Genomic DNA, 26,629 nt, shown 5'->3' on the forward strand with positions numbered 1-26,629 from the left:
GAAGTAGGGTAGACCCCAGTTGCATGACAGCGGTCAAATGGGCCCTGAAACCAGTCAAACTCCTCTCGACCGTAGCGCCGCTCGGAATCAGTGCCGGGGAATAACATGATAGATGTACTGAAAGGTAAGGAAGAAAAGAAAAAGAAATAAAGATATGTGTCAATTATCTTTTGTCAAGTGTTGTGTGTGAGATTAGGGCTGAACGTCGGCAAACCACTGTGACTGAGGAAAGGGGAAAAAAGGACGATCAAGGCCTGAAAAGTGGGTACGTGACAAACATCGCAGTGATGGGCCTCAACGCCGCTGCTATTAACCCTCCCAAATTTATCCCTGGGGATAGGAGGGAAAGAATACTTCCCAAGCATTCCTCACGTATCGAACAAGGCGACTAAAGGGGACGGAAGTGGAGGGCTAGAAACCCTCCCCTTCTTGTATTTTAACTTTCTAAAAGGGAAAACAGAAGAAGGAATCGCGCGGAAGTGCTCATCCTCCTCGGAGGCTCAGATTGGGATGTCTAAATGTGAGTGGAGGTAACCAAGATGAGAAAAAAGGAGAGATAGGTAGTATGTTTGAGGAAAGGAACCTGGAATTTTGGATCTGAGTGACACGAAGCTCAAGGGTAAAGGGGAAGAGTGGTTTGGGAATGTTTTGGGAGTAAAGTCAGGAGTTGGTGAGAGGACAATAGGAAGGGAAGGAGTAGCACCACTCCTGAAACAAGAGTGGTGGGAGTACGTGATAAAGTGTGAGAAAGTAAAATCTATGCACCGGGGCATGAGAAGAGAGATCATCAGAGGTAAGTATTTTAGGGGCAACTGAGTGAGTGTGTTAGTAGTTTTGATGCACGAGATAGGGTTATAGGTATGGGTGATTTGAATGCAAATGTGAGTAATGTGGCGGTTAAGGGTATACTTGGTGTACATGGGGTGTTCAGTGATGTAAATGGAAATGGTGAGGAGTTTGTGGATTTGTCTGCTGAAAAAGGACTGGTGATTGGGAATACCTGGTCAAAAAAGAGAGATATACATAAGCATACGTATGTAAGTTGGAGAGATGGCCAGAGAGCGTATTGGGATTACGTGTTAATTAATAAGTGCGTGAAAGGGAGACTTTTGGATGTTAATTTGCTGAGAGGTGCAACTGGAGGGATGTCTGACCATTATCTTGTGGAGGCGAAGGTGAAGATTTGTAGAGGATTTCAGAAAAGAAGAGAAAATGTTTGGGTGAAGAGAGTGGTGAGAATAAGTGAGTTTGGAAGGAGACATGTGTGAGGAAGTACCAGGACAGACTGAGTGCAGAATGAAAAAAGGTCAGAGCAAAGGACGTAAGGGGAAAGTGGGAGGATTGGGATGTATTTAGGGAAGTAGTGATGCCTGGCGCAAAAGATGCTTGTGGTATGAGAAGCGTGGAAGGTGGGCAGATTAGAAAGGGTAGTGAGTGGTGGGATGAAGAAGTAAGATTATCAGTGAAAGAGAAGAGAAAGGCTTTGGACGAGTTTTGCAGGGAAATAGTGCAAAAGACTGGGAGATGTATAAAAAAAAGACGCAGGAGGTCAAGAGAAAGGTGTAAGACGTGAAAAAGATGGCAGATGAGGGTTGGGGTGAGAGAGCATCATTAGATTTTAAGGAGAATAAAAAGATGTTTTGGAAGGAGATGAATAAAGCGCATAAGACAAGAGAACAAATGTGAACATCGATGAAGGGGGCTAATGGAGAGATGATAACAAGTAGTGGTAATGTGAGAAGTAGATAGAGTATTTTGAAGGTTTGATGAATGTGTTAGATTACAGAGTGGCAGATATAGGGTGTTTTGGTCTAGGTGGTGTGCGAAGTGAGAGGGTTAGGGAGAAAAAATTGGTAAGCAGACAAGAGGTAGTGAAAGTTTTGCGGGATATGAAAGCCCGCAAGGCAGGGGGTTTAGATGGTATTGCTGTGGAAGTTATTAAAAAAGGGGGTGACTGTGTTATTGACTGGATGGTAACGATATCTAATGTATGTATGACTAATTGTGAGGTGCCTGCGGATTGGCGGAATGCCAGTGCGTGCGAGGTAGCGCTAGGAAAAGACAACAAAGGCCCCATTCGTTCACACTCAGTCTCTAGCTGTCATGTAATAATGCACCGAAACCACAGCTCCCTTCCCACATCCAGGCCCAACAGAACTTCCCATGGTTTACCCCAGACGCTTCACATGCCCTGGTTCAATCCATTGACAGCACATCGACCCCGGTATACCACAACATTCCAATTCACTGTATTCCTTGCACGCCTTTCACCCTCCTGCATATTCAGGCCCCGATCACTCAAAATCTTTTTCACTCCATCTTTCCACCTCCAATTTGGTCTCCCACTTCTCCTCGTTCCCTCCACCTCTGACACATATATCCTCTTGGTCAATCTTCCCCCACTCATTCTCTCCATGTGACCAAACCATTTCAAAACACCCTCTTCTGCTCTCTCCACCACACTCTTTTTATTACCACACATCTCTCTTACCCTATTATTACTTACTCGATCAAACCACCTCACACCACATATTGTCCTCAAACATCTCATTTCCAGCACATCCACCCTCCTGCGCACAACTCTATCCATAGCCATACACACACATATATATATATATATATATATATATATATATATATATATATATATATATATATATATATATATATATATATATATATATATATATATATATATACATATATATATATATATATATATATATATATATATATATATATATATATATATATAGATAGATAGATAGATAGTTGATATACATAGAAAAGGCGAAGCTAGGACGCCATTTGGTAAACAAGCGCTTGTCCAAAACATACAACGAGCGTTCATAATCTTACCATTTTACAAATTTTATCAACAAAAGGTTATCTAATTTGTATAGACCTTCACTAATAACAAGATTATAGTTCTTTGTGTATTTGATAATAGAAGATTCAATGATATTTCTCGTGGTAATAGGGTTAGAGTTAATAACTCTGATGACATTACACCAGTCAATAAAATGATCATAGTTTTTAAAGTGAACAAGCAAGGCATTTGATTCTTGTCCCGTGCTTATACTATATTCATGTTGCTTAAGTCTAACAGAAAGATCCTTACCGTCTGCCCCACATAGAAGTTATCACAATTTCCACGTGGCACTTTATAGATGCGTCCAAGAGAATTATCTGGTGAATTCCTGATTAAGATATTCTTTATGGTATTATTGCTCCTGAAGGCAACATTTATTTTAAAGGATTTAAGCAACATGGAAAATTAAGTAAAATTTTTACTAAATGGAAGAACTAAAAGATTCTTGGTATCAATGAGAGGTTTGGGCTCAACTCTATAAAATGATTTCTTTGCTAACTTAAGGGATTTATCAATGAAAGATCTAGGGTACTTTAACTTAGATCCCATAGAATATATCTTCTCAAACTCATCATCAATAAACTCTGGACTCAAAACACGTAATACTAAGGAACATAGATCAAATGATGATAATTTAACTCTGGGTTCCTTGCGATACCTCGCTAACTCGGGAGACAGCAGCAAAGCAAAATAAAATAATATATATATATATATATATATATATATATATATATATATATATATATATATATATATATATATATATATATATGTTTTGGGAGCAGCTGAATGAGTGTGTTAGCGGTTTTGATGCACGAGACCGGGTTATAGTGATGGGTGATTTGAATGCAAAGGTGAGTAATGTGGCAGTTGAGGGAATAATTGGTATGCATGGGGTGTTCAGTGTTGTAAATGGAAATGGTGAAGAGCTTGTAGATTTATGTGCTGAAAAAGGACTGATGATTGGGAATACCTGGTTTAAAAAGCGAGATATACATAAGTATACTTATGTAAGCAGGAGAGATGGCCAGAGAGCGTTATTGGATTACGTGTTAATTGACAGGCGTGCGAAAGAGAGACTTTTGGATGTTAATGTGCTGAGAGGTGCAACTGGAGGGATGTCTGATCATTATCTTGTGGAGGCTAAGGTGAAGATTAGTATGGGTTTTCAGAAAAGAGGAGTGAATGTTGGGGTGAAGAAGGTGGTGAGAGTAAGTGAGCTTGGGAAGGAGACCTGTGTGGGGAAGTACCAGGAGAGACTGTGTACAGAATGGAAAAAGGTGAGAACAATGGAAGTAAGGGGAGTGGGGGAGGAATGGGATGTATTTAGGGAATCAGTGATGGATTGCGCAAAAGATGCTTGTGGCATGAGAAGAGTGGGAGGTGGGCTGTTTAGAAAGGGTAGTGAGTGGTGGGATGAAGAAGTAAGAGTATTAGTGAAAGAGAAGAGAGAGGCATTTGGACGATTTTTGCAGGGAAAAAATGCAATTGAGTGGGAGAAGTATAAAAGAAAGAGACAGGAGGTCAAGAGAAAGGTGCAAGAGGTGAAAAAAAGGGCAAATGAGAGTTGGGGTGAGAGACTATCAGTAAATTTTAGGGAGAATAAAAAGATGTTCTGGAAGGAGGTAAATAGGGTGCGTAAGACAAGGGAGCAAATGGGAACTTCAGTGAAGGGCGTAAATGGGGAGGTGATAACAAGTAGTGGTGATGTGAGAAGGAGATGGAATGAGTATTTTGAAGGTTTGTTGAATGTGTCTGATGACAGAGTGGCAGATATAGGGTGTTTTGGTCGAGGTGGTGTGCAAAGTGAGAGGGTTAGGGAAAATGATTTGGTAAACAGAGAAGAGGTAGTAAAAGCTTTGCGGAAGATGAAAGCCGGCAAGGCAGCAGGTTTGGATGGTATTGCAGTGGAATTTATTAAAAAAGGGGGTGACTGTATTGTTGACTGGTTGGTAAGGTTATTTAATGTATGTATGACTCATGGTGAGGTGCCTGAGGATTGGCGGAATGCGTGCATAGTGCCATTGTACAAAGGCAAAGGGGATAAGAGTGAGTGCTCAAATTACAGAGGTATAAGTTTGTTGAGTATTCCTGGTAAACTATATGGGAGGGTATTGATTGAGAGGGTGAAGGCATGTACAGAGCATCAGATTGGGGAAGAGCAGTGCGGTTTCAGAAGTGGTAGAGGATGTGTGGATCAGGTGTTTGCTTTGAAGAATGTATGTGAGAAATACTTAGAAAAGCAAATGGATTTGTATGTAGCATTTATGGATCTGGAGAAGGCATATGATAGAGTTGATAGAGATGCTCTGTGGAAGGTATTAAGAATATATGGTGTGGGAGGCAAGCTGTTAGAAGCAGTGAAAAGTTTTTATCGAGGATGTAAGGCATGTGTACGTGTAGGAAGAGAGGAAAGTGATTGGTTCTCAGTGAATGTAGGTTTGCGGCAGGGGTGTGTGATGTCTCCATGGTTGTTTAATTTGTTTATGGATGGGGTTGTTAGGGAGGTAAATGCAAGAGTCCTGGAAAGAGGGGCAAGTATGAAGTCTGTTGGGGATGAGAGAGCTTGGGAAGTGAGTCAGTTGTTGTTCGCTGATGATACAGCGCTGGTGGCTGATTCATGTGAGAAACTGCAGAAGCTGGTGACTGAGTTTGGTAAAGTGTGTGGAAGAAGAAAGTTAAGAGTAAATGTGAATAAGAGCAAGGTTATTAGGTACAGTAGGGTTGAGGGTCAAGTCAATTGGGAGGTGAGTTTGAATGGAGAAAAACTGGAGGAAGTGAAGTGTTTTAGATATCTGGGAGTGGATCTGTCAGCGGATGGAACCATGGAAGCGGAAGTGGATCATAGGGTGGGGGAGGGGGCGAAAATTTTGGGAGCCTTGAAAAATGTGTGGAAGTCGAGAACATTATCTCGGAAAGCAAAAATGGGTATGTTTGAAGGAATAGTGGTTCCAACAATGTTGTATGGTTGCGAGGCGTGGGCTATGGATAGAGTTGTGCGCAGGAGGATGGATGTGCTGGAAATGAGATGTTTGAGGACAATGTGTGGTGTGAGGTGGTTTGATCGAGTAAGTAACGTAAGGGTAAGAGAGATGTGTGGAAATAAAAAGAGCGTGGTTGAGAGAGCAGAAGAGGGTGTTTTGAAATGGTTTGGGCACATGGAGAGAATGAGTGAGGAAAGATTGACCAAGAGGATATATGTGTCGGAGGTGGAGGGAACGAGGAGAAGAGGGAGACCAAATTGGAGGTGGAAAGATGGAGTGAAAAAGATTTTGTGTGATCGGGGCCTGAACATGCAGGAGGGTGAAAGGAGGGCAAGGAATAGAGTGAATTGGAGCGATGTGGTATACAGGGGTTGACGTGCTGTCAGTGGATTGAATCAAGGCATGTGAAGCGTCTGGGGTAAACCATGGAAAGCTGTGTAGGTATGTATATTTGCGTGTGTGGACGTGGGTATGTACGTGTGTATGGGGGTTGGGCCATTTCTTTCGTCTGTTTCCTCGCGCTACCTCGCAAACGCGGGAGACAGCGACAAAGTATAAAAAAAAAAAAAAAAAAAAAAAAAAAAAAAAAAATATATATATATATATATATATATATATATATATATATTTTTTTTTTTTTTTTTTTTCTTCTTTTTTTTTTTTTGCTTTGTCGCTGTCTCCCGCGTTTGCGAGGTAGCGCAAGGAAACAGACGAAAGAAATGGCCCAACCCACCCCCATACACATGTATATACATACGTCCACACACGCAAATATACATACCTACACAGTTTTCCATGGTTTACCCCAGACGCTTCACATGCCCTGATTCAATCCACTGACAGCACGTCAACCCCGGTATACCACATCGCTCCAATTCACTCTATTCCTTGATCTCCTTTCACCCTCCTGCATGTTCAGGCCCCGATCACACAAAATCTTTTTCACTCCATCTTTCTACCTCCAATTTGGTCTCCCTCTTCTCCTCGTTCCCTCCACCTCCGACACATATATCCTCTTGGTCAATCTTTCCTCACTCATTCTCTCCATGTGCCCAAACCATTTCAAAACACCCTCTTCTGCTCTCTCAACCACGCTCTTTTTATTTCCACACATCTCTCTTACCCTTACGTTACTTACTCGATCAAACCACCTCACACCACACATTGTCCTCAAACATCTCATTTCCAGCACATCCATCCTCCTGCGCACCACTCTATCCATAGCCCACGCCTCGCAACCATACAACATTGTTGGAACCACTATTCCTTCAAACATACCCATTTTTGCTTTCCGAGATAATGTTCTCGACTTCCACACATTCTTCAAGGCTCCCAGAATTTTCGCCCCCTCCCCCATCCTGTGATCCACTTCCGCTTCCATGGTTCCATCCGCTGCCAGATCCACTCCCAGATATCTAAAACACTTTACTTCCTCCAGTTTTTCTCCATTCAAACTCACCTCCCAATTGACTTGACCCTCAACCCTACTGTACCTAATAACCTTGCTCTTATTCACATTTACTCTTAACTTTCTTCTTTCACACACTTTACCAAACTCAGTCACCAGCTTCTGCAGTTTCTCACATGAATCAGCCACCAGCGCTGTATCATCAGAGAACAACAACTGACTCACTTCCCAAGCTCTCTCATCCCCAACAGACTTCATACTCGCCCCTCTTTCCAAAACTCTTGCATTCACCTCCCTAACAACCCCATCCATAAACAAATTAAACAACCATGGAGACATCACACACCCCTGCCGCAAACCTACATTCACTGAGAACCAATCACTTTCCTCTCTTCCTACACGTACACATGCCTTACATCCTCGATAAAAAAAATTTTCACTGCTTTTAACAACTTGCCTCCCACACCATATATTCTTAATACCTTCCACAGAGCATCTCCATCAACTCTATCATATGCCTTCTCCAGATCCATAAATGCTACATACAAATCCATTTGCTTTTCTAAGTATTTCTCACATACATTCTTCAAAGCAAACACCTGATCCACACATCCTCTACCACTTCTGAAACCACACTGCTCTTCCCCAATCTGATGCTCTGTACATGCCTTCACCCTCTCAATCAATACCCTCCCATATAATTTACCAGGAATACTCAACAAACTTATACCTCTGTAATTTGAGCACTCACTCTTATCCCCTTTGCCTTTGTACAATGGCACTATGCACGCATTCCGCCAATCCTCAGGCACCTCACCATGAGTCATACATACATTAAATAACCTTACCAACCAGTCAACAATACAGTCACCCCCTTTTTTAATAAATTCCACTGCAATACCATCCAAACCTGCTGCCTTGCCGGTTTTCATCTTCCGCAAAGCTTTTACTACCTCTTCTCTGTTTACCAAATCATTTTCCCTAACCCCTCTCACTTATATATATATATATATATATATATATATATATATATATATATATATATATATATATATATATATATATCTGATTCTATTTTGCTTTGTCGCTGTCTCCCGCGTTAGCGAGAGACAGCAGGTTTAGATGAGGTGTTGATGAGAGAGCTTGGGAAGTGAGTCAGTTGTTGTTCGCTGATGATACAACTCTGGTGGCTAATTCGTGTGAGAAACTGCAGAAGCTGGTAACTGAGTTTGGTAAAGTGTGTTAAAAAAGAAAGCTGAAAGTGAATTTGAATAAGAGCAAGGCTATTAGGTACATTAGGGTTGAGGGACAAGTCAATTGGGGAGGTAAGTTTGAATGAAGAAAGACTGGAGGAAGTGAAGAGTTTTAGATATGTGGGAATGGATTTGGCAGCGGATGGAATCATTGAAGTGGTAGTGAATCATAGGGTAGGAAGGGGTCGAAAGTTCTGGGGGCGTTGAAAAATGTGTGGAAATCGAGAACGTTATCTTGGAAAAAAAAATGGGTATGTTTGAAAGAATAGTGGTTCCAACAATGTTATATGGTTGCGAGGCGTGGGCTATGGATAGAGTTGTGCGGAGGAGGGTGAATGTGCTGGAAATGAGATATTTGAGGACAATATGTGGTTTGAGGTGGTTTGATCGAGTGAGTAATGAAAGGGTGAGAGAGATGTGTGGTAATAAAAAAAGTGTGGTTGAGAGAACAGAGAGAGTGTTTTGAAATGGTTTGGTCACATGGAGAGAATGAGTGAGGAAAGATTGACAAGGAGGATATATGTGTCAGAGGTGGAGGGAACGAGGAGAATTGGGAGACCAAATTGGAGGTGGAGAGATGGAGTGAAAAAGATTTTGAGTGATCGGGGACTGAACATGCGGGAGGGCGAAAGGCGTGCAAGGAATAGAGTGAATTGGAACGATGTGGTATACTCGGGTCGACGTGCTGTCAGTGGATTTGAACCAGGGCATGTGAAACGTCTGGGGTAAACCATGGAAAGTTTTGTGGGGCCTGGATATCGAAAGGGAGCTGTGGTTTCGGTGCATTATACATGACAGCTAGAGACTGAGTTTGAACGAATGTGGCCTTTGTTGTACTTCGCGCACATGCGGGGGGAGGGGGTTGTCATTTCATGTGTGGTGGGGTGGCGATGGGAATGAATAAGGGCAGACAGTATGAAGTATGTACATGTGTATATATGTATATGTCTGTGTGTTTATTTATATGCATACGTTCAGATGTATAGGTATATATATGTGCGTGTGTGGATATGTATGTATATACATGTGTATGTTGGTGGGTCGGCCATTCTTTCGTCTGTTTCCTTGCGCTACCTCGCTAATGCGGGAGACAGCGACAAAGTATAATAAACGTAATAAATATAAAAATCGAACAAAAGCGGAAACAAGAAGAAGTCAAGGGGGGAGTGCTCATTCTCCTCGAAGTCTTAGATTTGGGTGACTAGATGTGTGTGGATGTAACCAAGATGAGAAAACAAGGAGAGGTAGGTAGTATATTTGAGGAACGGAACCTGGGTGTTTTGGCTCTGAGTGAAACGAAGCTCAAGGGTAAAGGAGAAGAATGATTTGAGAGGGGCTTGGTGAGCGGACAAGATCAAGGGAAGGAGTAGCACTAGTCCTGAAGCAGAAGTCGTGGGAGTATGTGATAGAGTGTAAGAGAATAAACTGAAGACTGATATGGGTATAAGTGAAAGTAGATTGAGAAAGATGGGTGATTATTGGTGCATAGGCAACTGGGCATGAGAAGAAAGATTATGAGGGGCAAGTGTTTTGGGAGCAGCTGAGTGAGTGGGTTAGTAATGTTGATGCACGAGATCGGGTTATAGTGATGGATGATTTGAATGCAAGGTGAGTAATGTGGCAGTTAAGGGAATAATTGTTGTATATTGGGTGTTCAGTGTTGTAAACGGAAATGGTGAAAAGCTTGTAGATTCGTGCGCTGAAAAGGGCTGGTGATTGGGAATACCTTCTTTAAAAAGAGATATTCATAAGTATACGTATGTAAGCAGGAGAGATGACCAGAGAGCTATATTGGATCACGCGTTAATTAATAGGCGCGAAAGAGAGACTTTTGGATGTTAATGTACGGAAAGGTGCAAGTGGGAGGATGTCTGATCATTATCATGTGAAGGGGAAGGTAGAGGTTTTCAGAAAGGAAGAGAGAATGTTGGGGTGAAGACAGTGGTGAGAGTAAGTGAACTAGGGAGGAGACGTGTGAGGAAGTACCAGGAGAGACTGAATATAGACCGGAAAAAGGTGAGAACAATGGAAGTAAGGGAGTGGGGGATGAATGGGATGTATTTAGGGAAGCAATGATGGCTTGCGCAGAAGAAGCTTGTGGCATGAGAAGCGCGGAAGGTGGGGAGATTAGAAAGGGTAATGAGCGGTGGGATGAAGGAGTAAGATTATTAGTGAAAGGGAAGAGAGAGGCATTTGGACGACTTTTGCAGGGAAATAATGCAAATGACGTGGATATGTATAAAAGAAAGAGGCAGGAAGTCAAGAGAAAGGTAGAAGAACTGAAAAAGAGGGCAAATGAGAGTTGGGGTTAGAGTATCATTAAATCTTATATATATATATATATATATATATATATATATATATATATATATATATATATATATATATATATATATATATATATATATATATATATATATATATATATATATATATATATATATATAAGTAAAGCCTTTGACGAAGTATGGACTGAGGACCCACCATACACACACACGCACATATATATATATATATATATATATATATATATATATATATATATATATATATATATATATATATATATATATATATATATATATATATATATATATATATATATATATATATATATATATATATATATATATATATAAGAGAAAGGTGCAAGAGGTGAAAAAAAGGGCAAATGAGAGTTGGGGTGAGAGAGTATCATTAAATTTTAGGGAGAATGAAAAGATGTTCTGGAAGGAGGTAAATAAAGTGCGTAAGACAAGGGAGCAAATGGGAACTTCAGTGAAGGGCGCAAATGGGGAGGTGATAACAAGTAGTGGTGATGTGAAAAGGAGATGGAGTGAGTATTTTGAAGGTTTGTTGAATGTGTTTGATGATAGAGTGGCAGATATAGGGTGTTTTGGTCGAGGTGGTGTGCAAAGTGAGAGGGTTAGGGAAAATGATTTGGTAAACAGAGAAGAGGTAGTAAAAGCTTTGCGGAAGATGAAAACCGGCAAGGCAGCAGGTTTGGATGGTATTGCAGTGGAATTTATTAAAAAAGGGGGTGACTGTATTGTTGACTGGTTGGTAAGGTTATTTAATGTATGTATGACTCACGGTGAGGTGCCTGAGGATTGGCGGAATGCTTGCATAGTGCCATTGTACAAAGGCTAAGGTGATAAAGGTGAGTGCTCAAATTACGGAGGTATATGTTTGTTGAGTATTCTTGGGAAATTATATGGGAGGATATTGACTGAAAGGGTGAAGGCATGTACAGAGCATTTGATTGGGGAAGAGCAGTGTGGTTTCAGAAGTGGTTGACGATGTGGATCAGGTGTTTGCTTTAAAGAATGTATGTGAGAAATACTTAGAAAAGTAAATGGATTTGTATGTAGCATTTATGGATCTGGAGAAGGCAGACGAGGGAATCGATAGAGATGCTCTGTAGAAGGTATTACGAATATATGATGTGGGAAGCAAGTTGTTAAAAGCAGTGAAAAGTATTTATCGAGGATGTAAGGCATGTCTACGAGTTGGAAGACAGGAAAGTGATTGGTTCTCAGTGAATGTCGGTTTGCGGCAGGGGTGCGTGATGTCTCCATGGTTGTTTGATTTGATTATGGATGGGGTTGTTAGGGAGGTGAATGCAAGAGTTTTGGAAAGAGGGGCAAGTATGAAGTCTGTTGGGGATGAGAGAGCTTGGGAAGTGAGTCAGTTGTTGTTCGCTGATGATACAGCGCTGGTAGCTGATTCATGTGAGAAACTGCAGAAGCTGGTGACTGAGTTTGGTAAAGTGTGTGAAAGAAGAAAGTTAAGAGTAAATGTGAATAAGAGCAAGGTTATTAGGTACAGTAGGGTTGAGGGTCAAGTCAATTGGGAGGTGAGTTTGAATGGAGAAAAACTGGAGGAAGTGAAGTGTTTTAGATATCTGGGAGTGGATCTGGCAGCGGATGGAACCATGGAAGCGGAAGTGGATCATAGGGTGGGGGAGGGGGTGAAAATTCTGGGAGCCTTGAAGAATGTTTGGAAGTCGAGAACATTATCTCGGAAAGCAAAAATGAGTATGTTTGAAGGAATAGTGGTTCCAACAATGTTGTATGGTTGCGAGGCGTGGGCTATGGATAGAGTTGTGCGCAGGAGGATGAATGTGCTGGAAATGAGATGTTTGAGGACAATGTGTGGTGTGAGGTGGTTTGATCGAGTAAGTAACGTAAGGGTAAGAGAGATGTGTGGAAATAAAAAGAGCGTGGTTGAGAGAGCAGAAGAGGGTGTTTTGAAATGATTTGGGCACATGGAGAGAATGAGTGAGGAAAGATTGACCAAGAGGATATATGTGTCGAAGGTGGAGGGAACGAGGAGAAGAGAGAGACCAAATTGGAGGTGGAAAGATGGAGTGAAAAAGATTTTGTGTGATCGGGGCCTGAACATGCAGGAGGGTGAAAGGAGGGCAAGGAATAGAGTGAATTGGATCGATGTGGTATACCGGGGTTGACGTGCTGTCAGTGGATTGAATCAGGGCATGTGAAGCGTCTGGGGTAAACCATGGAAAGCTGTGTAGGTATGTATATTTGCGTGTGTTGACGTATGTATATACATGTGTATGGGGGTGGGTTGGGCCATTTCTTTCGTCTGTTTCCTTGCGCTACCTCTCAAACGCGGGAGACAGCGACAAAGCAAAAAAAAAAAAAAAGAAAAAATATATATATTTTTTTTTTTTTTTTTTTTTTTTTTTTTTTTCCAAAAGAAGGAACAGAGGGGGCCAGGTGAAGATATTCTGAAAAAGGCCCAGTCCTCTGTTCTTAACGCTACCTCGCTAACGCGGGAAATGGCGAATAGTTTGAAAAAAAAAAAAAAAAAATATATATATAGTATATATATATATATATATATATATATATATATATATATATATATATATATATATATATATATATTTTTTTTTTTTTTTTTTGCTTTTTTTTTTGCTATGTCGCTGTCTCCCGCGTTTGCGAGGTAGCGCAAGGAAACAGACGAAAGAAATGGCCCAACCCACCCCCATACACATGTATATACCTACGTCCACACACACAAATATACATACCTGCACAGCTTTCCATGGTTTACCCCAGACGCTTCACATGCCCTGATTCAATCCACTGACAGCACGTCAACCCCGGTATACCACATCGATCCAATTCACTCTATTACTTGCCCTCCTTTCACACTCCTGCATGTTCAGGCCCCGATCACACAAAATCTTTTTCACTCCATCTTTCCACCTCCAATTTGGTCTCCCACTTCTCCTCGTTCCCTCCACCTCCGACACATATATCCTCTTGGTCAATCTTTCCTCACTCATTCTCTCCATGTGCCCAAACCATTTCAAAACACCCTCTTCTGCTCTCTCAACCACGCTCTTTCTATTTCCACACATCTCTCTTACCCTTACATTACTTACTCGATCAAACCACCTCACACCACACATTGTCCTCAAACATCTCACTTCCAGCACATCCATCCTCCTGCGCACAACTCTATCCATAGCCCACGCCTCGCAAACATACAACATTGTTGGAACAACTATTCCTTCAAACATACCCATTTTTGCTTTCCGAGATAATGTTCTCGACTTCCACACATTCTTCAACGCTCCCAGGATTTTCGCCCCCTCCCCCACCCTATGATCCACTTCCGCTTTTCATGGTTCCATCCGCTGCCAGATCCACTCCCAGATATCTAAAACACTTCACTTCCTCCAGTTTTTCTCCATTCAAACTTACCTCCCAATTGACTTGACCCTCAACCCTACTGTACCTAATAACCTTGCTCTTATTCACATTTACTCTTAACTTTCTTCTTTCACACACTTTACCAAACTCAGTCACCAGCTTCTGCAGTTTCTCACATGAATCAGCCACCAGCGCTGTATCATCAGCGAACAACAACTGACTCACTTCCCAAGCTCTCTCATCCACAACAGACTTCATACTTGCCCCTCTTTCCAAAACTCTTGCATTCACCTTCCTAACAACCCCATTCATAAACAAATTAAACAACCATGGAGACATCACACATCCCTGCCGCAAACTTACATTCACTGAGAACCAATCACTTTCCTCTCTTCCTACACGTACACATGCCTTACATCCTCGATAAAAAATTTTCACTGCTTCTAACAACTTGCCTCCCACACCATATATTCTTAATACCTTCCACAGAGCATCTCTATCAACTCTATCATATGCCTTCTCCAGATCCATAAATGCTACATACAAATCCATTTGCTTTTCTAAGTATTTCTCACATACATTCTTCAAAGCAAACACCTGATCCACACATCCTCTACCACTTCTGAAACCACACTGCTCTTCCCCAATCTGATGCTCTGTACATGCCTTCACCCTCTCAATCAATACCCTCCCATATAATTTACCAGGAATACTCAACAAACTTATACCTCTGTAATTTGAGCACTCACTCTTATCCCCTTTGCCTTTGTACAATGGCACTATGCACGCATTCCGCCAATCCTCAGGCACCTCACCATGAGTCATACATACATTAAATAACCTTACCAACCAGTCAATAATACAGTCACCCCCTTTTTTAATAAATTCCACTGCAATACCATCCAAACCTGCTGCCTTGCCGGTTTTCATGTTCCGCAAAGCTTTTACTACCTCTTCTCTGTTTACCAAATCATTTTCTCTAACCCTCTAACTTTGCACACCACCTCGACCAAAACACCCTATATCTGCCACTGTATCATCAAACACATTCAACAAACCTTCAAAATACTCATTCCATCTCCTTCTCACATCACTACTACTTGTTATCACCTCCCCATTTGCGCCCTTCACTGAAGTTCCCATTTGCTCCCTTGTCTTACGCACTTTATTTACCTCCTTCCAGAACATCTTTTTATTCTCCCTAAAATTTAATGATACTCTCTCACCCCAACTCTCATTTGCCCTCTTTTTCACCTCTTGCACCTTTCTCTTGACCTCCTGTCTCTTTCTTTTATACATCTCTCACTCAATTGCATTTTTTCCCTGCAAAAATCGTCCAAATGCCTCTCTCTTCTCTTTCACTAATAATCTTACTTCTTCATCCCACCACTCACTACCCTTTCTAATCAACCCACCTCCCACTCTTCTCATGCCACAAGCATCTTTTGCGCAATCCATCACTGATTCCCTAAATACATCCCATTCCTCCCCCACTCCCCTTACTTAAATTGTTCTCACCTTTTTCTATTCTGTACTCAGTCTCTCCTCACACAAGTCTCCTTCCCAAGCTCACTTACTCTCACCACCCTCTTCACCCCAACATTCACTCTTCTTTTCTGAAAACCCATACAAATCTTCACCTTAGCCTCCACAAGATAATGATCAGACATCCCTCCAGTTGCACCCCTCAGCACATTAACATCCAAAAGTCTCTCTTTCGCGCGCCTGTCAATTAACACGTAATACAATAACGCTCTCTGGCCATCTCTCCTACTTACATACGTATACTTACATACGTATACTTATGTATATATATATATATATATATATATATATATATATATATATATATATATATATATATATATATATATATATATATATATATATATATATGTATATATATATATATATATATATATATATGTATATATATGTGCGTGTGTGTATATGGTGGGTCCTCAGTCCTTACTTCGTCAAAGGCTTTACTTATATATCTTTGTGCAGTTTATTCCTTGTCTTCTAAGATGTCCACTTTTCTTCTACTGTGTTCGCAACGCTCAGGGGTCTTGCTTTTTCCCTTCTAGAAGCCGTGCTGGATTTGATTACAGAGGCTGTAGTGTTCTAAATGCCCCCTTAACCTGTGCTTCATTATTCTCTCAAATAGTTTACGAGGAACTTCTAGGGAAAAGACTGGAGATTGGACGAATGTGTTTTAAATCTGTGTCTGGCATTTCTTACTTTGATATCATTGTTACCCTGGCGTTCTTGTATACATGAAAAAAATGTACTGTGTTTAGCACAGCTTTGTAGATACTGAGGAGGTATTCGTTTCCTTGAGGAGGTAACTCGATGATTTGTCTCTTATGTATTCTACTTATCGTGTAGCGGAAAGCGTGGTCTTATGGATGGCCGCTTGTAATTCCTGCATGTTGATTATTAGTTATTCGAAGTTATTCTAGTTGAGTCACCGGTATGAAGTGGGATAGTTCTTTCCTTATTTCGAGTCAGCCAGTTGGTTATTTCCTTTGAATAATGTAGTCACAACGTCTATATCCTTCCTGAGTGAATTTGAACACCGATTCCATATTTTCATAAATTGGTTCGCCATACCTTGGCTTTGTCCTCAACAGCCTTATTATTGTTCATTAACGAGTGGTTTATGATGCCTATAACCGTCTATAACTCCTTGCCAGAAGGCTTCTGGATCACCGCTTTTTTTTTTTGCATGAGAAGCTGATCGTCTTTTCCTGTTAGGGTTATGTGTGGATCTGTATATTGCTGATACAGATCAAATGTCCAGCCGTGAGCATTGGTGTAGGTCAGAATACGAGGGAATAGATGTTTGATTTCGATTATGTTATGAGTGACAGGTGAATATGGTAATTTTGTGTCCCTGGTGATGGGGATTACAGCTGACTGCGTTTTTTACAGTGATCTGATACATCTTGTCTAATGCTTTGTCTAGGTCTTCCATGTTCTTCTTCGATACTGAATAGACCTTTGTTTAATACTTCAGGGACAAGATTCCAATATTCTTTTTGGACGGCTGGCCAATGCCTTAAGATGTGAGGATTGGAGTGGTCGATACAATGATTGTCATGGGAATATGATTACTTCTAGATAGGTCACCTTGGCGAACGTAGTGTTGTAGTGAGGGTTTCGTCATTTCTCATCATGACATCTGGAGTGAAGGCCTGAGTGGCCTATATGGATTAGGATGTTCGGGTCCTATAGTTGTAGGGATCTGATATTCTTCAGGATATGTGTACAGTAAATCCTCCGTCTATCAGGACCTACTGTCGAAGCGGATTTTAGCAACGATGTGAAGGTACCCATCCCAATACCTGTCTGTTATATCTATGGGAAGGACATTGTATGCTTTACCCATCTTTAAGATCAACTTCATACTTGAATTTTACCTTTACCATTATTTTGGTGACTTCTATCCCGGAAAAGAGGTAACCTTACTGCGACATAAGGCGACCATAACCAGCAGGATATAGCTGGAGTTAGTGTGTACCTCACTATCGTGGACACAGCCTTTAAAGAATCAAGCGGTTCGTGTATTTCACGATAGGATGTAAAGGCTAGAGCAGAGTAAGGGATGAGATCTGGCGTAGGACGAGGCGAACCGCAGGCTCCTGCTTTCCATCACTGCCAGTGACGGAATCTTACACTCGTGTGAGAGCAGTCCTTTTCAGTGGTGTTATATGAGTGAGCCACCCACCTCATATGAGTGACATACCCAACACAGCAGTAATGTGTGACCGACCTACCTGCCTTAGAAGTGATATATGAGTGGCCTACCTGACTTAGCAGTGAGGCATGAGTGACCTACCTTTGTAATAATGTATGAGTGACCTAACCACCGGAATAGTAATGTGTGGGTGACTCAGCTAACTCAGTAGTAATATGTCGGTGACCTACCCGCCTTATTAGTAATGCGTGAGTGATCAACTCACGCCAGCATTAATTAATTAGTGAATTAACCGTCTACATAGTAATATATACGTGATCTATCCGTTTCAGTAGTAATGTATGGGGGACTTTACCACCCTGATGGTAATGCATGAGTAACTTAGATGGCCAAGCAGTAAATCATGGGTATCCTAACCGTGTCTCTCGTAACGTATATGTGACCATCTTGTCTCGATAGTAATGTATGGGTGACCTACCCGCCTCACTGACAATAACTGAGTGTCCTAGCAGTCCAATCAGTTTGTGAAATTGACCTGCTCACTCCCGCAGTAGTGTGGCATCGCATTACCCACATCATCCAGTTATGTGAGTTACCATGTGAGGTATCCATCAGTTAATGCATTCGCGTAGAGACCTCTTCACCTCAGATGTAAAAGAATGGCCGAAGGTCCATTCCAGATATGTCAGCGACCATATTAGAGGTATTATGCAGTGAGAGTACATTATAACCCCGTAACTAGCAACGAAAACAAGATAAGTGTCTTGCAAATAAGATATCACATATCATGTCAGTAATCCGTGTGGTTCTGTACCTACCTCGACAGCACACTACAACGGACCTACCTGTTTAGTTTTCTCCATCTGCTGGGAGAGCTGGGTTTGAATGACAGTTGTATCATCGCTGTCTGTTGGGACCCGAAAAACAACCACGCTTCCGGCGATCCGAATCTGATTCAGAAACTGGGAGGAACATAGTGCAATATGAGCCTCAGAAATGTACAATGTATGATTGATAATGGCTGAAATATGTATACCAGACTCAAAAATGACCATTGCCTTGACAAGCTCGATTACGGAAAATTTGAAAGAAAGCTTACCAAGGATACATTGGACATATAGGTCTTATCGTCAGCGAAGAGGAAGATGGAACAACGGGGCTGGGACACTGTTGTCTCCAACACAGCTTCTATCACCTGAGCTCCAACGGATGTGGCATTATATAGAGCTGCCAAAATTGGGAATTTCTTTACTATCTTATCTTTAAGGATTACCAAGGGCTGCAAAAGTATGACAGTATGGTTTCTGATGAGTGTATGACTAGGGGAGTGGTGTTCAAGACTGAGCTGGGAGGGTGGTTGTTTGAAGCTTTTGGGTTGCTTCGGTAAGTATATATATCGTCAATATTGTGTTTGTTCGGGGTTTGGAGTGTCCTTTCGGGTGGGAGGGGTCTCGCGCTATCGCAGAGAACTGAATGCCGAGCATATTGAGGTAGGATTGCATTGTAGATATTGTTGTTTCACTGTATAGGTGCTAAGAATTTGTGGTTGCTAGTTAGCCATTATTCATTCTAAATGAATATTCAAGCAGGTGAAGAGTAGTTTAGACTGGAGTGGATTAAGTGTCCATGGGCCGACTAGGGTCGAGCGCATAGGTTCAAATTCTGTTTAGGGCAATCGGTCCACTGTCAATCCAATGGTTCATCCACCTGTAGGGGCTGCTCAATAAAATGGGTACTTGGTTCATGCCAGGGCATATATATATATATATATATATATATATATATATATATATATATATATATATATATATATATATATATATATATATATATATATATATATATATACATATAGAGTTGTGCGCAGGAGGGTGGATGTGCTGGAAATGAGATGTTTAAGGACAATATGTGGTGTGAGGTGGTTTGATCGAGTAAGTAATGTAAGGGTAAGAGAGATGTGTGAAAATAAAAAGAGTGTGGTTGAGATAGCAGAAGAGGGTGTTTTGAAATGGTTTGGGCACATGGAGAGAATGAGTGAGGAAAGATTGACCAAGAGGATATATGTGTCAGAGGTGGAGGGAACGAGGAGAAGTGGGAGACCAAATTGGAGGTGGAAAGATGAAGTTAAAAAGATTTTGAGTGATCGGGGCCTGAACATGCAGGAGGGTGAGAGGCATGCAAGGAATCGAGTAAATTGGAAAGATGTGGTATACCGTGGTCGACGTGCTGTCAATGGATATATATATATATATATATATATATATATATATATATATATATATATATATATATATATATATATATATATATATATATATATATATATATATACATTGAGATGTATAGGTATGTATATTTGCGTGTGTGGACGCGTATGCATATACATGTGTATGTGGGTTGGTTGAGCCATTCTTTCGTCTGTTTCCTTGTGCTACCTCGTTAATGCGGGAGACAGCGACAAAGCAAAATATATAGAATATAAATATATATATATATATATATATATATATATATATATATATATATATATATATATATATATATATATATATGTATATATATATATATATATATATATATATATATATATATATATATATATATATATATATATATATATATATATATATATATATATGTATATATATATATATATATATATATATATATATATATATATATATATATATATATATATATATATATATATATATATATATATATATATATATTATCCCTGGGGATAGGGGATTAAGAATACTTCCCACGTATTCCCTGCGTGTCGTAGAAGGCGACTAAAAGGGGAGGGAGCGGGGGGCTGGAAATCCTCCCCTCTCGTTTTTTTTTTTTTTTTTTTTTTTTTTTCATTTTCCAAAAGAAGGAACAGAGGGGGCCAGGTGAGGATATCCCAAAAAAGGCCTAGTCCTCTGTTCTTAACGCTACCTCGCTAACGCGGGAAATGGCGAATAGTTTAAAAGAAAAAAAAAAATATATATATATATATATATATATATATATATATATATATATATTTCTTTCTTTCTTTCAAACTATTCGCCATTTCCCGCGTTAGCGAGGTAGCGTTAAGAACAGAGGACTGGGCCTCTGAGGGAATATCCTCACCTGGCCCCCTCTGTTCCTTCTTTTGGAAAATTTAGAAAAAAAAAAAAAAAGAAAAGAGAGGGGAGGATTTCCAGCCCCCCGCTCCCTCCCCTTTTAGTCGCCTTCTACGACACGCAGGGAATACGTGGGAAGTATTCTTTCTCCCAACCTTAGCCAAATATTAATCATATCGACCAACCCATAGGGACGAACAGTCGGTTTGACTGTCGATCGACTACCACAGCCAGGGTTCGGACCTATGTGCTCGATCCCGGACGGCCCTAGAATGCTTTAAGTTATGAATGGTAACCGGTACACCACCGACGCCCAGTGATATATAACGCATCTTTTGATTGAATTGTTGAAGAACGTAACACTTCCATGTTCCTGACCGAATGCTTCTCAAACGTCTATACACTTCTAACCCAGCAGAACGGTCAAGGCCGCCGTGTGCGCATCATGAGGGCTTTGTTCAACACTTCTATAGGCCGCAAAAAATGAAAGTTCCGTTCCCTCCAACGACACCCTGGGATCGTATTGTATATTGCGAGATGACATTCATTGTTCAATCATCTCATGCCAAACTTGAAGCGACTTTGATTTTGACTTGGCAAGGCTGTTGTTGCCCCGGTGGAAATCTTCACCAGCAATATCGTTAGTCGATTTCGAGATACAATATATTTGTAGTGGGAAGTGTGCAGACCCGGGAGATAACGCCTTCTGTTAGGACAGTTCATGTCTGAATGTTCGCAAACACCTGCTATTAAGCAGCTGTGCATTCGCAATTAGAAAGGCATTAGTACCTTTTATTAAGTAGCTGTGTATCCATAATTAGAAGGACATCTCTAACTATTGTTATGCAGCTGTGCATTCACACATAGTATGGCATTAGTACCTATTAATAAGCAGCTGTGTATCTACAATTAGAAAGGCATCAGTACCTATTATCAAGCCGCTCTGCGCTCACAAGTACATAAGCACTGGCACAAGTTATTAAACGCTGTAAATCTATATGAAGGAAGGCACAAGACTGGAAGGATTAGAAATCTCAAGTGACTAAGTAATGCCAAATATTACTAACACAAGAAGACATTTATGCAGGCTTACGTAAGAGTGAAAATACCGGATATTGTTTGTTTACTTACGAAATCTTTGTGGCAACAACGATCTTCCATGAGATTCTCCATCCACAAAGAACAGCTGCAGCAACGTCACAGCCATCACTTTCTCTGCAAACTTTTAGATAAGAAAAAGATTATTCATAAAATTAAGCTAAATAAATACTGCAGTTTTGGGCTAATGTTGTTCATATTCTGTATTGTGTCATTTGATGTTTGTCAAATGATGCTTATAATTTCATATCCGTTTTCCCTTACACAGATAAGATTTCTATAAAGAAATAAATACATATTTCGTAATACATTTGCACAAGAAGTACTACTCATATTAGATGCACATATGTATTTGGAAGCTATTTTCAGGTTTCTGCGGCAGTGTTTTTTAACACCACTTGCACATAAAGCCATCATTTCCATGTGTGTGAGAGCAAGTGAGCTCGGAAAGGAGACTTTTTTGAGGAAGTACCAGGAGAGTTTGAGTGTAAAATGGCAAAAGCCGAGAGCAAATGACGTGAGGGGAGTGGGTAAGGAATGGGATGTTTTTAGGGAAGAAGTGATGTCATGTGTAAGAGATGCATGTGCCATGAGAAAGATGGAAGGTGGACAGATTAGAAAAGGCAGTGAGTGGTGAGATGAAGAAACAAGTTGTTAGTATATGAAAAAAGAGAGGAGTTCGGACGATACTTGCAAGAAATGAGTGCAAGTGACTGTAAGACGCATAAGAAAAAGCGTCAAGAGGTCGAGAGGAAGATGCAAGGGTTGACTAAATGAGAGTTGGGGTCAAAGAGTATCATTATATCTTAGTGAGAATAAAAAGATGCTTTGATAAGAGGTAAATAACGTGCGTAAGAAAAGAGAACAAATGGGAACATTGGTGAAGGGGGCAAGGGGGGATGTGATAACAGGTAGCTATGAAGTGAGGAGATCGAGTGAGCATTATGAAGGTTTGTTGAATGTGTTTGATATAGGGTATTTTTGTCGGGGTGTTATGGGAAGTGACAGAGTCAGGGGGAGTGGTTTGGTGAAGAGAGCAGAGGTGGTGAAAGCCTTGCATATGATGAAATCGGGGAGAAGGCGGGTTTGGATGGTTTTGCAGTTGAATTCATTAAGGAAGGGGGTGACTGTGTTTTGATTGATTGGTAGGGATATTCAGTGTATGTATGAATCATGGAGAAATGCCTGAGGAATAGTGGAATGCTTGTATAATGCCATTATCAAACTACAGAGGAATAATTTTGCTGAATATTCTTGGAAAATTGTATGTATAGGTATTGATTAACAGGGTGAAGGCATGTACAGAGCATCAGATTAGGGAGGGGCAGTGTAATTTCCGAATTGATACAGGATGTGTGAACGGGTGTTTGCTTTGAGAAATATGTGTGAGAAATACTTAGGAAAACAATTAGATTTGTATGCGGTATTTATGGATCTAGAGAAGACATAAGATGGGGTTGATAGGGCTGCTTTGTGGAAGGTCTTAAGAACATGTGATGTGGAAAGTATGGTGCCAGAAGCAGAGAAGTTTTATCTAGAGTTTAAGACATGTGAACGCGTAGAAAGAGAGTGATTAGTTCTCAGTGAAAGACTGTCAGCAGCAGGGATGTGTGATGTTCCCGTGGCTGTTTGATTTGTTTATGGATATGGTGGTTAGAAAGAAAAATGTAAGAGTTTTAGAAAGATGGGGGATTATACGTTCTGTTGCGGATGAGAGGGCCTGGGAAGTAAGTCACTTTTAAGGAGATGATACATCATGGTGGCTGGTTTGAGTGAGAAATTGCAGAAGTTGGTGGCTGAGTTTGGAAAGGTTTGTGAAAGGAAAATGTTGAGAGTGAATTTGAATAAGAGCAAGGTTATTAGGTTCAGCTGGGTTGAGGAACTACATAATTGGGAGGTGACTTTGAATGGAAAAAAATTGGAGAAGGTGAACTGTTTTATATATCTGGGAGTGGTAATATCATCAAATTGAATTATGGAAGTGGATGGGATTCATAGGGTCGAGAAAGGGACGAAGGTCTTGGGGGCGATGGAAAGACAGAAAATCTCAGAGAGAAAAATGGGTAAGTTTGAAGGAATAGTAGTTCCAACAATATTATATGGCTGCAAGGCATAGGCTATAGTTAGGGTTGTATACAGGCGGCTGGATGTGTTGGAAATGAAATGTTTGAGGACAGTATGTGGTATGAGGTGATTTGATCGAGTATATAACGAAAGGATAAGAGAGATGTGTCGTAATAAATAGACTGAGGTTGAGAGAGCAGAAGAGGGTTTATTGAAATAGCTTTGACATATGCAAAGAATGAGTGAGGAAAGGTTGAAAAAGAGGATGTAAGTGTCAAAGATGGAGGGGACAAGTAGAAGCGGGAGACGGAATTGGAATAGGAAGGCAAGAGAGAAAAAGAATTTGAGTGATCAGGGTCTGAACATAATGAAAGGTGAGAGGCGTGTAAGGAATGGAATGAATATATATATATATATATATATATATATATATATATATATATATATATATATATCCCTGGGGATAGGGGAGAAAGAATACTTCCCACGTATTCCCTGCGTGTCGTAGAAGGCGACTAAAAGGGGAGGGAGCGGGTGGCTGGAAATCCTCCCCTTTCTTGTTTTTTTTAATTTTCCAAAAGAAGGAACAGAGAAGGGGGTCAGGTGAGGATATTCTCTCTAAGGCCCAGTTCTCTGTTCTTAATGCTACCTCGCTAACGCGGGAAATGGCAAATAGTATGAAAAAAAAAAATATATATATATATATATATATATATATATATAAATATAAATATATATATATATATATATATATATATATATATATATATATATATATATATATATATATATATATATATATATATATATATATATATATATATATATATATATATATATATATATATATATATATATATATATATATATATATATATATATATATATAAATGAGAGAGCAGAAGAGGGTGTTTTGAAATGGTTTGGTCACATGGAGAGAATGAGTGAGGAAAGATTGACCAAGAGGATATATGTGTCGGAGGTGGAGGGAACAAGGAGAAGAGGGAGACCAAATTGGAGGTGGAAAGATGGAGTGAAAAAGATTTTGTGTGATCGGGGCCTGAACATGCAGGAGGGTGAAAGGAGGGCAAGGAATAGAGTGAATTGGAGCGATGTGGTATACCGGGGTTGACGTGCTGTCAGTGGATTGAAGCAGGGCATGTGAAGCGTCTGGGGTAAACCATGGAAAGCTGTGTAGGTATGTATATTTGCGTGTGTGGACGTATGTATATACATGTGTATGGGGGAGGGGGTTGGGCCATTTCTTTCGTCTGTTTCCTTGCGCTACCTCGCAAACGCGGGAGACAGCGACAAAGTATAAAAAAAAAAAAATATATATATATATATATATATATATATATATATATATATATATATATATATATATATATATATATATATATATATATATATATATATATATATATATATATATATATATATATATATATATATATATATATATATATATATATATATATATATATATATATATATATATATTCTATTATTTATTTTGCTTAGTCGCTGTCTCCCGCGTTTGCGAGGTAACGCAAGGAAACAGACGAAAGAAATGGTCCAACCCACCCCCATGCACATGCATATACATACACGTCCACACACGCAAATGTACATACCTATACATCTCAATGTACAAATATATATACACACACAAACACATACATATATACCCATGCACACAATTCACGCCGTCTGTATTTATTCATTCCCATCGCCACCTCGCCACACATGGAATACCATCCCCCTCCCCCCCCTCATGTGTGCGAGGTAGAGCTAGGAAAAGACAACAAAGGCCCCATTTGTTCACACTCAGTCTCTAGCTGTCATGCAATAATGCCCGAAACCGCAGCTCCCTTTCCACATCCAGGCCCCACACAACTTTGCATGGTTTACCCCAGACGCTTCACATGCCCTGATTCAGTCCACTGACAGCACGTCAACCCCGGTATACCACATCGATCCAATTCACTCTATTCCTTGCCCGCCTTTCACCCTCCTGCATGTTCAGGCCCCGATCACTCAAAATCTTTTTCACTCCATCTTTCCACCTCCAATTTGGTCTCCCACTTCTCCTCGTTCCCTCCACCTCCGACATATATATCCTCTTGGTCAATCTTTCCTCACTCATTCTCTCCATGTGGCCAAACCATTTCAAAACACCCTCTTCTGCTCTCTCCACCGCGCTCTTTTTATTTCCACACATCTCTCTTACCCTTACGTTACTTACTCGATCAAACCATCTCACACCACACATTGTCCTCAAACATCTCATTTCCAGCACATCCACCCTCCTGCGCACAACTCTATTCATAGCCCACGCCTCGCAACCATACAACATTGTTGGAACCACTATTCCTTCAAACATACCCATTTTTGCTTTCCGAGATAATGTTCTCGACTTCCACACATTCTTCAAGGCTCCCAGAATT

The 26,629-nt window shown here is 40.3% G+C and overlaps 1 protein-coding gene across 1 annotated transcript in view; it reads right to left on the minus strand.

The window, feature by feature from the left end:
- LOC139758858 (glutamate receptor ionotropic, kainate 2-like) overlaps window positions 1–26,629 on the minus strand; it is a 146,677-nt gene that overhangs the window by 72,781 nt on the left and 47,267 nt on the right. The window contains exons 5-6 of the mRNA XM_071680723.1: window positions 19,001–19,161; window positions 18,747–18,863 (exon numbers count right to left, since the gene is read on the minus strand). Of these exons, the coding sequence (XP_071536824.1) occupies window positions 18,747–18,863; window positions 19,001–19,161 (278 nt within the window). The remainder of the gene's footprint in view (window positions 1–18,746; window positions 18,864–19,000; window positions 19,162–26,629) is intronic.

The sequence above is a fragment of the Panulirus ornatus genome, chromosome 31 (assembly GCF_036320965.1).
Source record: "Panulirus ornatus isolate Po-2019 chromosome 31, ASM3632096v1, whole genome shotgun sequence".
In the NCBI taxonomy this organism is placed as follows: domain Eukaryota; kingdom Metazoa; phylum Arthropoda; class Malacostraca; order Decapoda; family Palinuridae; genus Panulirus; species Panulirus ornatus.